The sequence below is a fragment of the Abramis brama genome, assembly GCF_963993115.1.
Source record: "Abramis brama genome assembly, chromosome: 7".
Taxonomy (NCBI): domain Eukaryota; kingdom Metazoa; phylum Chordata; class Actinopteri; order Cypriniformes; family Leuciscidae; genus Abramis; species Abramis brama.
In genome coordinates this window covers 34,405,639-34,421,717 of record NC_139969.1, presented here as the reverse complement: position 1 = coordinate 34,421,717, position 16,079 = coordinate 34,405,639, and the positions used below count along the sequence as shown (strand labels likewise).

Below are 16,079 nucleotides of genomic sequence, written 5' to 3'. Positions count from 1 at the left end.
AAGGCCTTTATTAACCCGACAGAGCCATTTCGAGCACTTTTATCAGGGGTGGATGCGCTTTGATGAACTTACATAAAATACATCCATTGACTCCCATTATAAAGCTTGGAAGAGCCAGGAATTTTTTAATATAATTCCGATTTTATTAATCTGAAAGAATGTCATATACACCTAGACTGTGTTTGGCCGGAAGCTAGAATTTTTCTTTGTAACGTGTTAAATATGAATATTTTTCTTACACAAACTCATCGCTTTGCTTCAGAATGCCTTTATTAACCCACAGGAGCTGTTTGGAGTTCGTTTATGATAGATGGATGCACTTTTTTGAGCTTCAATCTGTTGGTTGCAATCCACTGGAGCCAGGACATTTTTTAATACAACTCTGATTGTATTTGATGGCTTCAGGGTGAATAAATCATGGGCTAATTCTTATTTTAAAGTGAACTACTCTTTTAATGAGTAATGGGTGTGTTTTGGGTGTAACGTGCAAAAAGACCAATCAGAGTGTAATTTCCCATTCCTTTTAAAAGCCAGATGCGCTCGCGCCATGAGGGATTCACTATTTACATGGCGGAATTTGCAAGCGGAGAGACTGAACACTTCTCCAGAGAGCAAACGGATCTGCTTGTGCGCGAGGTTAAAGCGTGCAAGCAGACCATCTCAGGACAAGCCGGATTCCACCATATCTTTATGTACACAATAATAATCTTTTAAATTGTAATCCTTTTATTTTCAATATTTGGCATATTTGTGTGCTGCTGCGCATCCCTGTGTGTGTGATAAGCAGAGTGTACGCAGGTTGTGGACCCGCCTATAGGCACACATTACTAACGCACTCTTTAAATAACAAAAAAATATTGCGCCATTGACTTTAGACCAGGTTTTTGTTGGTCAATTGGTTTCAGTTGCCTCAAAATAGCAAAGCGCCAACAATATGCCTGAACACACCTGGTTTTCAGACCAGCACGCCTATGGACGCAAATGCATTTGCTATTTAAACAACATGGCGCAGGACGTGAAAATGATAAATGCGTCGGGCTGATACTAGCAAAAAACACTTGCGCCTGGCGCTGCATTGCACCAGGTGTATGATAGGGCCCAAAGGAAACATAGAAAATGTGTAGTGCTGTGGGCCCCCACGTCTAGAGTTGAGAACCGCTGCTAAATGCACAGAGCTGGACAGTAGATAAAGTGAAGCCCAGTGTAGGTTCATACAAACATTAACTTTTGAACTAGAATTGTGTTTTCCATAGGGCATTAGACATTTGAGAACATTAACCACATCAGAATTCATTCATGCTTTTGAGCTGACAAGGGCGCACATAAAAAAGTGCCCAAAGCACCCCTCATTCATTTTTTCTTCCTGGAGGTGAAGCCAGGCTTGTCCTTTCATTCATTCAGTTATGTAGCAGGAACTCTAAAGTAGTTCTTATTTATCTGGACTGATAGTATCACATTTAAGCCACAGTCACTATTTAAGCTCCTTTTACTTCCATTCATACACATACAAACATAGGGGTCCAACTATTGTCAGTATTGGACCCAAGTACTGTACGTTATTACACTCAAATCAGTTTTATCTCGAAAGGGGGCCACTATAAACTAATAAACTATTGGTCAACCTGTGCAGCTTTATCAGCTCATCAAAGTTTGAACTGCCAGTACTTTATTAGAGAGGCTATATGTAAGAATATTCCTATGATGGCACGGGATATTTTTGCCAGGAAAATGAAAAGAATGTGATGTTTACGCTCGCTCTTCTGTTCAGTGACACATGAAATGAATGCTTATTGCTTTTACAATGTTCAGGATCATGCTGAAAGAGCTGCACTGTAATGTAATCGCATTAAAAAATAAAAGTTTGTGTTTACATAATATATGTGTCAGGATTCCATCACCATCTCCTTCCCCTCATTCCCTCACTCCGCCCACTCAGTCATTCACACGCTCATTGTCACCTGATTACTAATCACCGTCACCTGGACCTCATCATCAGTTCACCCATATATACCTGCTACAAACATTCAGTCATTGTCTGATCTCGTCTACACATGACACAGACTCTCTGCCATACTTACCTGTATACCTACCTTCGATCCCGATCTTCTCAGCCAGTCACCATTCCGTCTTCTAAGGAACTCCTTCATCATCATCTGCAAGAGAAAGAGAGAGAGAGACTTGGTTACACTTCAGTTAAGCTATCATCTGAAATTCAACTTACTGTTTACTCACCTGTTTCGCTGTACCGATCCATTCTGCAAATTAAAGCATTTAACTTACCATTCTGTCTGCTTCGTCTATGCCAAACCTGACAGAAGATCAGACCACCATGCAGAATCCTTCGGAATCCACAGCGAATTCACCTGTCAATCCGATCGCCATTCATCAACACACCTCTTCAGCTTCACTTCCTCAAGCGCCCGTTGCTTCGTTCACTGCCTCAGCGTGTCCCTTGGCCCGACCAGCGACATTCTCCGGTGAGGCGGAGGACTGCAGTGGGTTTCTACTTCAGGTATCTTTGTATTTCTCCATGCAAGAACATCAATTCATTAACGATTCAGCTCGTGTTGCTTTCATCATTTCACTTCTGTCTGGGCAAGCACTTCAGTGGGCACAGTCTCTGTGGAATTCGGATTCGGAAGTCGTCAAATCCCTCTCCGGTTTCATACAACACTTCAAAGAAGTTTTCGGTCAAACAGCTGCCGATCTATCAGTACATGATCAACTCTACAATCTTCGTCAAGGCCAATCTTCCGTGAGTACTTTCTCCTTACGATTCCGCACTTTAGCGGCATCCAGTGGTTGGAATGAGGCAGCATTGATCACAGCTTTTCGTCATGGTTTGAACCCTAACATTCGTCAGTTGATGGTGGTTTACAACGACAGTCTGGGAATTGAGAAATTAATTCAAAAATCCATTCGAGTTTTGCAAAGACTATCAGCCTGTGATTCTCCGACTCCCACTGTATGTCCTCCGCCCACGGTTCCATCAGTCACTCCTCCAGCACCAGAGCCTATGGTTCTCGGCTCCGCCCATCTTCCAGCTTCAGAGCGTCAACGACGAATTCTTCATAAACTCTGTCTCTATTGTGCATCTGATAATCATCTTCTCAGCTCTTGCCCTGTTCGACCTCCATGCCCAGTGGTAAGCACAATTCAAGTCTCACCTAAAATTGAAGCTTTAAATCGCACCACAGTGCATGTATTAACTTCTCGTATTTGTGTCTCAGCGCAAGCCCTTATTGACTCTGGTTCGGCGGGGAATTTCATCTCCACACAGCTTCTCCAAAAATTGAACATCCGCAAACATCGCAATTCTCAAGACCTCCATATACAAACCATCCAGGGAAAACCGCTGGGTCGAGGTCGAATTCGTCACTGTTCACCTACTCTGACGCTGTGCGTTGGTTGTCTTCATTCAGAGGAGATTTCTTTTATGGTGCTGGAGGAGTCCACCGCTGAGCTCATCCTGGGACGCCCCTGGTTAGTTCAACATCAGCCGACGCTCCACTGGAAATCTGGTGAAGTATTGCATTGGGGTGAGTCCTGCCATTTGTCCTGTCTATCATCCATCAAGAAAATCCCTTCTTCATCATCGACGCCTCAGAAGAGGTCCAAAGTTCCTGTTTGCTCCACCTTGGTTGAGAGCCCTGAAGTAGAGGATCAAGTAGAGATTCCAGTGGAGTACCAGGCGTACCAGGATGTGTTCAGCAAGAAACTGGCTACTAAACTACCACCTCATCGGCCATGGGACTGCGCAATCGACTTGCTACCTGGAGCCACTCTACCTAAAGGTCGTATCTATCCACTGTCCATCCCAGAAGCAGAAGGCCATGGAGGAGTATGTGGAGGAGGCTTTACAACAACAGTTCATCCGCACATCGACCTCCCCTGCCGCTTCAAGTTTCTTTGTGGGTAAGAAGGACGGAGGCTTGAGGCCCTGCATCGATTATCGTCATCTCAACTCTCAAACCGTCAAATACAGTTATCCCCTTCCTCTGGTCCCAGCTGCCTTGGAGCAGGTGCGTGGGGCTCGCATATTTTCGAAACTGGACCTTCGGAGTGCATACAACTTGATCCGTATACGGCATGGAGATGAGTGGAAGACAGCGTTCGTCACCCCATCTGGCCATTATGAATATCAGGTTATGCCCTTCAGGCTGTCCAATGCTCCAGCGGTCTTCCAAGGGTACATGAACAAAGTGTTCCGTGAGTACCTCAACCGCTTTGTGATTGTCTACATTGACGATATCCTCATCTATTCATCTTCAATTGCTGAACACCATCGTCATGCCATTCAAGTACTAGAGAAACTGAGAGAACACAAGCTTTACCTGAAATTGGAGAAGTGTGAGTTCCATATCACCTCTGTTCAGTTCCTGGGTTACATCATAGATCAGCATGGTATCCAGATGGACCAGACGAAGGTGGAAACAATCCAAGACTGGCCATTACCCACATCTGTCAAAGAACTTCAAAGATTCCTCGGTTTTGCAAACTTCTACAGAAGATTCATCAAGAACTACAGTCTCATCAGTGCTCCTCTCACATCTTCATTAAAGAATCGACCCAAGTCTCTGTCCTTGAATCCCACAGCTATCCAAGCCTTCCATCGCCTCAAAGAAGTCTTCACGACAGCACCAATCCTCATCCATCCCAATCCTGAACTTCCTTTCATCGTTGAGGTCGATGCATCTTCCACTGGGGTTGGAGCGGTGCTGTCACAGCGGCAGGGTGAGCCTCCCAGACTCCATCCATGTGCCTTTTCCAAAAAGCTGTCCCCGGCGGAGCAAAACTACGACATCGGCAACCGGGAACTGCTAGCCATAAAACTGGCTTTAGAAGAATGGAGACATTGGCTGGAGGGAGCAAATCACCAGTTCGAAGTAATTACAGATCATCGCAACTTGGAATATCTTCGTGAGGCAAGAAGATTGAATCCTCGCCAAGCCCGCTGGGCACTCTTCTTCACTCGATTCAACTTCGTTGTTACTTACCGTCCAGGAAGTAAGAATTGCAAGGCAGACGCTCTTTCCAGACTCCATCATTCATCTTCAGAGGACCTCAGTACTGAAACCATCCTCCCTCCAGCCTTAATCCTCAGGCCCATTCTCTGGGACATCGACCAGCAAATCTCTCAGGAAAATTCTCGCCATCCTGCTCCGCCGGGAGGTCCAGAAGGGCGTACTTTCGTACCTCAACATCTTCGTACTCCCCTTCTGGACTCTGCTCACACAGTTCCGGGCTCTGGACATCCAGGTAGCAAGCGTACCCTCTCGCTCCTCAGTCAGCGGTACTGGTGGCCGTCCATCTCCGAAGATGTCTCCAGGTTCGTCCGTGGCTGCTCAGTCTGCGCCATCACCAACACTCCCAGGAAACTACCTGAGGGTAAACTTGTGCCACTACCTATACCCAGACGCCCTTGGTCACACATCGGAGTGGACTTCATGACTGACCTTCCTAGATCCGGTGGATTTACCTGTGTGCTCGTCGTTGTGGATAGATTTTCCAAAGGCTGCAAGCTGATACCTTTACCTGGTTTACCCACGGCTTTAGAAACAGCTGAAGCATTGTTTCATCATGTATTCAGAAATTTCGGCATTCCAGAAGACATTGTTTCGGACAGGGGACCCCAATTCATCTCCCGGGTGTGGCACGCCGCCTTCAAGCTCCTCGGGGTCACTGTCAGCCTCTCTTCAGGATATCATCCACAGACCAACGGCCAGACTGAGCGGAAGATTCAGGAGATAGGACGTTATCTGCGAACTTATTGCCACCAGTACCAAGACAGCTGGAACCGATACCTCCCCTGGGCGGAATACGCCCAGAATTCCCTCACTCAGCGTACCACCGGTCTCACCCCCTTTCAGTGCTTCCTCGGATATCAGCCACCTCTCTTCCCTTGGTCGGGTGAGCCCTCGGAGGTTCCAGCTGTCGACTTTTGGTTCCATCAGAGCGAGGGGGTATGGGACTCAGCTCATGTGCATCTACAACAGGCAGTGCGGAGGCACAAGGATCAAGCGGATCGTCTACGAGCCGATACACCCCAATACCAACCTGGTCAGAAGGTGTGGTTATCGACGAGGGACATTCGCCTCCACCTGCCTTGCCGTAAGCTGAGTCCTCGATTCATTGGACCTTTCACCATCCAGAGGCAGTTGAACGAAGTAACCTACAGACTCAACCTTCCACCTCAGTACAAGATCTCTCCTTCCTTCCATGTCTCTCTCCTCAAACCCTTCACTGACCCAGTCTCTTCTGTTCCCTCAGATTCCACCTCGGATGACGTGCCTCCTGTGGAAGAAGATGCCATCTACAGAGTTCGATCCATCATGGACTCCCGGCGGCGAGGTCCCCGTCTGGAGTATCTGGTGGACTGGGAGGACTACGGTCCAGAGGAGCGTTCCTGGGTGCTCCGTGATGATATCCTAGATCCAGCCTTACTCTCCCAGTTCCATTCTGACCATCCTGACCGCCCAGCTCCCAGGGGTCGTGGTCGACCTCGCCGCCGGCAACATCTCTCTTCTTCCCAGCCGTCAAGAGCCGCTCGGGAGGGGGGGGTACTGTCAGGATTCCATCACCATCTCCTTCCACTCATTCCCTCACTCCGCCCACTCAGTCATTCACACGCTCCTTGTCACCTAATCACTAATCACCGTCACCTGGACGTCATCATCAGTTCACCCATATATACCTGCTACAAACATTCAGTCATTGTCTGATCTCGTCTACACATGACACAGACTCTCTGCCATACTTACCTGTGTACCTACCTTCGATCCCGATCTTCTCAGCCAGTCACCATTCCGTCTTCTAAGGAACTCCTTCATCATCATCTGCAAGAGAAAGAGAGAGAGACTTGGTTACACTTCAGTTAAGCTATCATCTGAAATTCAACTTACTGTTTACTCACCTGTTTCGCTGTACCGATCCATTCTGCAAATTAAAGCATTTAACTTACCATTCTGTCTGCTTCGTCTATGCCAAACCTGACAATATGTGTGTGTACTGTGTATAATTATTTTGTATATATAAATACACACATATGCATGTATATTGTTTATATAGTCACTATGGATTTGCTTTTGCAGCACATGAAAACAGAATCTTCTCGTCATGTCAACAAACCAAACTCTTCCAGGCCTCAGCTACAACTACAGTGTTTGAGAGTGGGTCAAAGTAGATTCTGTTTGTTGGCAGCCAATGTAGACCATAGGCTGGCATTATGCAAATTTGTTACAGATCTACGTAGGTTTGTGCAGGAAGTAAATCGCTATGATCATATGCTTTCTTAACTGCTGTTTTCTCACCACTGTCATTTTTGTTTTGCTTTTAATTTGTTACCGTGAGGAAAGCTTGTGGCACATATTTACATACAGTATTCATCTAAACGTCACTCTCAGCAGCATAGACGATGTCAGGATGTTCGTTAAAAGTACATCGCTGCAAAGGTATATCCAATTTCTTTTTAATTCTAAGCGAAGAACAAGAACTGAGCAGCGAGTATATCGGGGCCTTGAATCACATTCAGTCTTGTACATTATGTGACTGATTTGGTCATCCAAGGCTAGCTCGAATCACTATGGAATGTGTGCATGAGTGCGATCACAAGCAATAAGTTGCTGGCTGCAGTTCACTTAACGGCCACCGGTGTCGCTAATAAATATAGTTCATGAATTCTACATATGGTCTCTAAGAACAGCTGTAATTTCAGAGAAATTACAAAAAAAGAAGGAAATTTAATAAAACAGAGCAGAATAGGATCAGGAAATAATCTGAATAAGATCTGAACTTGCATTGGCCAGACAAACAGCTTGGCTCAATGTGTAGAGTGTATTTATATCACAATAACGGTATCATATATCACAGTAACTGTAAACTGTATCTCACAACTGTCTATATATTAAATAACTTTGTCTTTGTTTGGGACACAACCTTTTCTAAATGGTAAATGCTACTGGCTGACACATCCCTTCTGACATTCATATATATGTCATCATACCAACAAATTATTGCCTTTTAACAATTCCCAGTAACATGGATGATATTTGTCTCATTGATCTCTCTTATAGGCTGACAGGTAATGAACCCCTGTCCATTCTGCCACTGACCTCACAGCCAGATGAAAGGGCGGGCAAGGCACACTACAAGCTGTGTGATCGACTCAAACTGGAGAAAAAACAGCGCAGAATGTGCAGACGGGACCCTGGAGTGGCTGAAACTCTCATGGAGGCCATTAGCATGAGTGCATTAGAGTGCCAGTACCAGTTCCGCTTTGAGAGATGGAACTGCACCTTGGAGGGCCGTTACAGGGCTCATATTTTAAAGAGAGGTTAGTAGTATGCGATCTAAACAATTACTTTTTTGGTGGGCTCAATAAACCCCTCCTTTCCGAGAGCCTACTCTGCTCTGATGGCCCAGTCTGTTGTGATTGGTCTATGAAACATCCATAACCATATCTGAATTTTAGCTCCGGAGGCTTCCTTAGTACAAATGCATGCAAAGTGGATTTGCATTTGCAGCACATGAAAACATCATCTTCTCTTCATGTCGACAATACAAACCAAACTCTTCCAGGCCTCAGCTACAACTGCAGTGTTTGAGAGTGGGTCAAAATAGATTCTGTTTGTGGGCAGCCAATGGAGACCATAGGCTGGCATTATGCAATTTGTTACAAACCTACGTAGGTTTGTGCAGGAAGTAAAACTGGAATTTCGGACAACTTGTTTCGGGCAGTTCAGAATCGGTTCTTTCTTTTGACAAACAATAACTCCATTTATTGTGCATTTCGATCTTTGAAACTTTGCAGATCTTTTACATGAAAGGAAATATCCACAAAAAAAACATAATGGGAAACTTTAATTTAACTGTGTTTATCCAGTTGACTTTTCCAATGTATTTAAATTGACAAAATTTTAAAAAGTTATCTCAACTTTTGACAAGTGATTAAAACTCAAAAAAGCCCATGCAAAAAAAGAAACAATATAATTTATATTGAGATTTTTTACTGTGAATTTTTACTGAGATGAATTGGCAGTGGATTGCAACCAAAAGATTGAATCTCAAATAGTGCATCCATCCGACATAAACAAACTCCAAACGGCTCTGGGGCATTAATAAAGGCCTTCTGAAGCAAAATATATTTTGGCACCCCCAGTACAGTTATTTTAATATATATTTACCTTTTTTGTTTTACTGTGATGGCAAAGCTCCATCAGCAGCCATTACTTCAGTGTTACACGATCCTTAAGAGATCGTTCTAATAAGCTGATTCACTGTACTCAAGACACCAAAAAGTGTGGTACCCACAATACAGAAAGTTTAAAGAAAAACATTTATTTGAAATAGAAATCATTTGTAACATCATAATTGCCTTTACTGTCATTTTAGATTAATTTAATGCATCCTTGCTGAACAAAAGTAAGAGCAAGGTGAGGTTGGTGCTGTTACTAGCATCCCTGTGGGTGAAATTCAACATAAAATCACAGAACAAAAAAATCACAGGCTTGAAGGTCAGTAATGAACTATTGGCTGCCTCATAATCCCCATGTTCCTTACAGGCTTCAAAGAGACGGCATTCCTCTATGCCATCTCTTCAGCAGGCCTGACCCACGCCATGGCCAAAGCCTGCAGCGCTGGCCGCATGGAGCGCTGCACCTGTGATGAGGCTCCTGACCTGGAGAACCGCAAGGCTTGGCAGTGGGGTGGCTGTGGAGACAACCTCAAGTACAGCAACAAATTTGTCAAAGACTTCTTGGGTAAGAGGTCCAACAAGGACCTTCGCGCCCGGATAGACATGCACAACAGCAATGTAGGAATGAAGGTAGGCTGCTAAGATATTAAAACGTATTTGGTTTGTATGTTTATGTTTATTGGGGTGATTTTTTATTTTATTTTTTTGGATCAGGTGTACTGATCCTGAACGTCACAAGCAAAACTGTCTTTAAAATGGGAATCATAAATAATGTGAGAAATGTTGTGTGAAAGAAACATGCATGAGAAACTTGGAGTTATCTGCACACAATAAACTGTAAAATAGTTGATTGTATCACTTAGCGTTCTTTCTTTGTTGTGGTTAAATTAAAAGCTTCACACATTCTTTAAGGTCAATTAAATAGTCTGTAAAAGACCCATTTTAAATCACTTAAATTGACTTTTTAATTCAGTAATTTATTATAAATGCCCTTTAATCAAGGTTTGGTTTCCCTTTCAGTCTAAAGAGCACTAAGTCTGTCCAAGTCTTCCATTGTTTTTGGTAAGAGAAAGAGCCGACGTAACATTGTAAGAGTAAAAACAAAAAAAGAAGGTACAGAAAAAGACCCATAACAGAGAGCCAAAGTAAACTACAGGTCTGGCACCAACATATTGTCTCATATTGTTAGTTTTAGTTTTAGAATGAATATAAATTACAGCACCGCTCAGCAGAGGCTCAGGACTCTTTGCTCGTCCATCTGAAGTAGTCATCCTCGGGCCATTTTGTCTGCGATAAGAGATTTACAACACTGCATTTTTGGTCCATCTGCACATGTAAGGAGGTGTAAGGGGTTTGGGGTCAAATCCCATATGGAGAACAAACTTGGAATGTGCTAGCCTCGGCATCACCTGCATTTTAAAGCTGACGTTACACATTTTCCTCTCCTTTCTTTGTGGTGGATTTGCAGTTTTTGTTGAACAAGTCTACCACTGGTTCAAGAGAAACTGTCCAGACAGCGCCTTTTTATGCTTATCATAAGGTTCACTTTCTTACAGAAATGTTGAAAGGATCAAACATTGTGGTTGGTAATGCTCTCTGCAAAACATGAAATTTAAGGGACAATTCACTCTAAAATGAAAAATAGGTCCTCATTTACTCACCCTGCAGTATGCTTTTCTTTCTTTTTTGGACCACCAAGGGAGAAATAATAATAATAAAAAAGAAATGTCCCGCTCGCGCTCATCAGCATCAAAATATTTTTTTTAAATGCAAAAGTATCACAGAATAAATTGCTACCAAGTCAGATATTACAAGTGTTCTGTGGGAATATGACAGGGTTTGGTAAAAAAACTAACTGAAATTCGTTCGCAAGATTCTATTTCACTCCGATTCACCCAGAAAAAGCACAAAAGTTGTGAGAAATCAATATTTAAAAAAGTATCTGTGTACTTTCTTCTTTTTGTAAGTTCATCTCGTGAGTGGAACTCTAGTTGTCAGATGACAGTTGACAGATGTGAACACGATAACTTCTTATTGCGAACAGATATATTCACATAAGAGAAGAAAGTACATGGATTATATTTCATGTCGTGTTTGAATAAATCCTGATTAAAGATTAAAAACCTCAAGCGTGTGTTGGAAATGTAACGCCCCTTACCATAATCATGAACTTCAGCTTCCAAGGCTTCTAAAGCCTCTGTAAACACAGTTAATAATAGTATAGAAGCAGATTGATCAAAACCAACTTTGCAAGCATGACTTGAGCAGAACATTTCACAAGGAACAGGCGTTCTAGCCTAAACAAATCCATGGATTTTTAAGTTCCATCCATTTTTGCAAGGCCAGTCAAAGGTGTTAGCTTTTGCATCAAAACACGTCTCCACGACATGGTAGCAACACTACAATTCACTGAAGCCTCATCTTCTTTCTTTACGTATGCCTTTGGGTGGGCATAATGCTAATATTTAACATTGTGAAATAGACGTTGTCACGAGGTGTTTGCAGGCAGGCAAACAGACAGACAGACGAAGACAGATGAATAAAGTTCTCAGTTATGTACTCAAAAACAGGCGAACAGGCATTAGCAAACACGACTACATGTGACCAAGACCAGACAACGAGTGAAGATAGGGATACAACTATATAGCGAGCTAAACAAGGTAATTAGAACACAGCTGAAACAAAGGAACTAATAATGACGTGACCATAGTAACTAAAGAGAGGCGGGAAATCAAACAAAGGAAGGTATGAACTGAAGAAATACAAACTAAAAGTCCTTGAACTGAATTAAACTAAACATAATGGTGACAGACATTTGCGGAAGTACTATCTAGACTTTGATCAAGGTGTTTTGGGCCAGTCTGGAGCAGTGTTCTCTTTTAGATAGCATAAATCTCTTTGTGGGAGACTATGAGCTTTGTAAATTTGCAGATCTTATATTTACACACAGATACATTACACACTAAACGAAAAGGAAAACATTAAAAAGCATCAAATGACCCCTTGATGCTGGTTGGTATTCACTGCTATTATATAGATGATTGCAAGCAGGGCTTTTTTTATTCTCCTTGTGTGGCTACTCACCATGGTGAGACAATGACTTGATTTTGATTTTAGGTTAAATCAACTCTTCAAGTTTGTGTGTGTGTGGTGGGGGTGGTTTAGGTATACCCTACATTATGGGGACAAAATATCCCCACAAAATGTTAGCAATATCCAAAATCCTTGTCCTTGTGGGGATATGTTTTATTCCCCATGAGGAAAACAGCTTATAAATCATACTAAGTGATTATTATTTGAAAATCTAAAAATGCAGAAAGCTTTCTGTGATGGTGTTATGGGATAGAATATATAGTTTATACATTATAAAAATCATTATGTCTATGGAATTTCCTTAATGAAAACCCAACAACTCTACTTTGTTGCATGTCAGTGGTGATTTAATTCCTTAAAAACATTTAAAAAAAAATATAAAAAAAAACTCCACATATTATATTGTGATTGAATTTAAAGTGTCCACGGCTATCATAATAATAATTAATTTGGTCAAACTTCTTTTTAAAAATTGTATCCTTGTATAATTGACTGTTTAAAGCACAGATTTTTCATGACAGCTGATGCTGCTTTTGATAAAGCCATAATTATGGCAATTAAGTAAGAATGAGGATAATACCTACTCCTCGGTGCCCTGTATTATATTGTTTTTCAGTCTTGGAAAGGGTTACAGCAATCAAACTATATGTGGGAACATCAAAGTTATTGCATCAATGTGTTTTTGAAATTCTTGTTTTGTAAATAACATTGCCCATCAGTTTAACTGACCTTTAAAGATTTTTCAATATAAGGGGTAACATAAGGGTTTGGTAAACACTGCACTTACTGTGTCTTTCATGTATCGCAGCTGAGCTCTGTGCTGTGTCTGCTGAGATAACTGGAGACATAAATGTTGATGTTTGGTAAAACTATAATTCCTTTGATGTGTGTCGTCTCACTTCTTTTAACATTTGTCCCGCACAGGTCATCAAGGCTGGGGTGGAGACCACCTGTAAGTGTCACGGAGTTTCAGGTTCGTGTACCGTGCAAACATGCTGGAGGCAGCTGGCGCCCTTTCATGAAATTGGTAAGCAGCTCAAACAGCGTTACGAGACTTCAGTCAAAGTGGCCAGCTCCACCAATGAGGCAACTGGGGAGGGGGAGATCTCCCAGACCCGAACCCAGGGGCAACAGCCCCCTCCAGGCCCTCGACCAGACCTCATTCCCCGCACCCCCGATCTTCTTCACATTGAGGACTCGCCGAATTTTTGCAGGCCTAGCAAATATTCAGCGGGCACCTTGGCCCGCAAATGCTACAAGGATAAGAACTGCGAGGCCATCTGCTGTGGCAGGGGGCACAACACTCAGAGCCGAGTGGTGACGAGACCGTGCCAGTGCCAGGTGCGCTGGTGCTGCTATGTTGAATGCAAACAGTGCACACAAAGAGAAGAGGTTTACACCTGTAAGGGGTAAAAACCATCACAATCATGCAGAATATCTTTCACCAGTCTAGGAACAGTGGAGAGAAATGAATGAGTGGAAGCCAAAAAGAAAGAAGAAGTGAAAAGTTTAGGTGGATTCCCTTGTCCTAGTTTGGGGAAAGGTCTCAAAGGCATCAAATTAGTTTAAAAAAAGATGAAAGCACTTTTTGAGAGGTTTTGCAGGGCGTTTTATTTTATTATTATTATATATTTTTTCTGTTTTCCATGTGGAGCAGTGTGAAAGCTGTGTAATATACCAAGCCTAAGGGAATGGTCTACAGTTTTAAGCGACACTTTGGAACTATATTAAACATTTCACAGAGTAATTTGTCTGCCAAAATATCAATCAGCAGTAAAGTCCAGTCTTGGACAGACAATTATTCATCCAATGATTTGAATAATAGCTTGAAATGTCTCAAGCCGTATGTGTAAGAGTATGTGTTTCTATGTGACTTAATTCCAAATGATTTAATTTGGAGACAAAATGGTGTCAGATTTATTCTACATGCACATGTATTCTACACCCACACAAGAGTGTGTATGCATATGTACATAGATAAAATTACATTATAATTCTATTATATACACCACTTATCTGAGTATGTTAAATAACCACTAACCACACAAATGTTTTATTGTTTGTGTGCTTGCATTTGTGTTGTATCTCTCTCTTTGACAAGGCCCTTAGGAAAGCAATACTTTTGATTTGTGTTTTTCTGTGGATATAATTTGTGGAACACCGCAAGGAATAGTTCTTGCAAGGAATGAAAATGATTTGCTTTTACTTTTTTTTCTTTTTCTTTTCTTTTGCTTGACAGTGGAAGTCTTTGCCAGTCTATTTAAGATTTAACTCTGCCTTAAATGAACTCTACAAATGACTGTTCAGGGAACAAGTGAAACCACTATGCACCATTCGATGGTAAAGAAATCCTGGAGACATCACAATGAGCATTAGTCTCCATGATTTAGGCTTCCGCTTGATGACAGATCTGTCCATCCTCATTTAAAGCTGCTGATTCAGTGCTGTAATCGTTGCAGCAGTGCTTTTCAGGACAATGCTAGTTAAATATGAAATATGCTATGGTTCATGGTCACTTAATGCTCTGTCAGTTTCACAGGCAACTGGAGGGAGCAAATAAAAGTTGAGAATAAACATGACAGCAAATATGGGCCACTAATCTGCATTGGAAAGAAAGAAATTTCCCCTTTTCTGCAATGTATTTCTAGGGGGAAATAATTAACCTCAGAGTTAATATATTTTCCAGCAGATATTGATTTTGGAAAATTATGGTGGACAGTTTTTAGATTCAAATGCCCATGCTTGTTAATCAATCAGTGGTCCTTCTAAAATTACTGTTTCATCGAATCTATTCACAATTGTTGAGAGGCTGAACACAACATTTTTTTATATTTTTTTTATATGGATGTAGAAGTCCATATATTGTAAAATAGAACATTGAAATTTCATATTTTTGAAAATTATTTAACATAACAGCTGGCATGGAGAATACCGCTGTGTGACCAAATGACAAGATCTAAGTTTCTGATCAGACTTTTAATAATTTAAAACACAGAATTTTGACAATGTATGACTTTGTATCCAGATCACCAAACTCTGTTGAGATCCACTTAGTGTAAATAAATTATATAGAAACAAAGATATGACAAAATATATAAATGAATTATATATGCTCTTTATTTTTTTAGTTTAGTGTGAATGAACTACTGAGTGAGAGACTGACAAAAAGTAAAAAAAAAAAAAAAAAAAAAAAAAAAAAATGGCACCATTCACGCACTGAAGCTTGGAAAATCTTTTATTTATTATTTTTTTAAAGTTGTAAATAACTATGGTTATGATCCTGTGGCATACAGACAAAAGTGAGGCACATGCATACCACTTACATGCATTTGGACAAAAGTTTCCAGAATACTGATGTTTAGATCCGTCTAACTTGATGTTTTAAGTTTAATTAAATTCAGACTCAAACTGTTTTTCCCCAAAACTTTGTATGAAGTGCCAAGTTCAGTGCTTTGTAAATAAATGTTATGCTGTTACGAAATTATCCTCAGAAAGCACACCTATGTCGCTATGATCTCTGTGAAAGTATGTGTCATCTGGAAAGCACTGTATTTTATTTTAAATCTTATTTGTGTCAAATCTTTAAAAGTAGCAAATATACTTTTTGTTAATTTTTGAACAAATGTTGCGAAAACATATGGTGGATGATTCAACTAGTAATGTTTTGGTGATACATTAAAGATAAGCAAATGCTCAACTAAAAATGACATCCACATAAATATGAAAAAGTCAAACATGACAGCACTACAAAAAAAATGTTGTATTATTATTTTGTCTTGTATCCCAGTAGAAA

The 16,079-nt window shown here is 41.4% G+C and overlaps 1 protein-coding gene across 1 annotated transcript in view; it reads left to right on the top strand.

Moving 5' to 3' along the window:
- The window catches only part of wnt9a (wingless-type MMTV integration site family, member 9A), a 50,157-nt gene extending 34,671 nt beyond the window's left edge, over window positions 1-15,486 (top strand). The window contains exons 2-4 of the mRNA XM_084119853.1: window positions 8,073-8,332; window positions 9,561-9,823; window positions 13,211-15,486. Of these exons, the coding sequence (XP_083975979.1) occupies window positions 8,073-8,332; window positions 9,561-9,823; window positions 13,211-13,699 (1,012 nt within the window). The 3' untranslated portion in view covers window positions 13,700-15,486. The remainder of the gene's footprint in view (window positions 1-8,072; window positions 8,333-9,560; window positions 9,824-13,210) is intronic.
- Window positions 15,487-16,079: the final 593 nt, after the last annotated feature.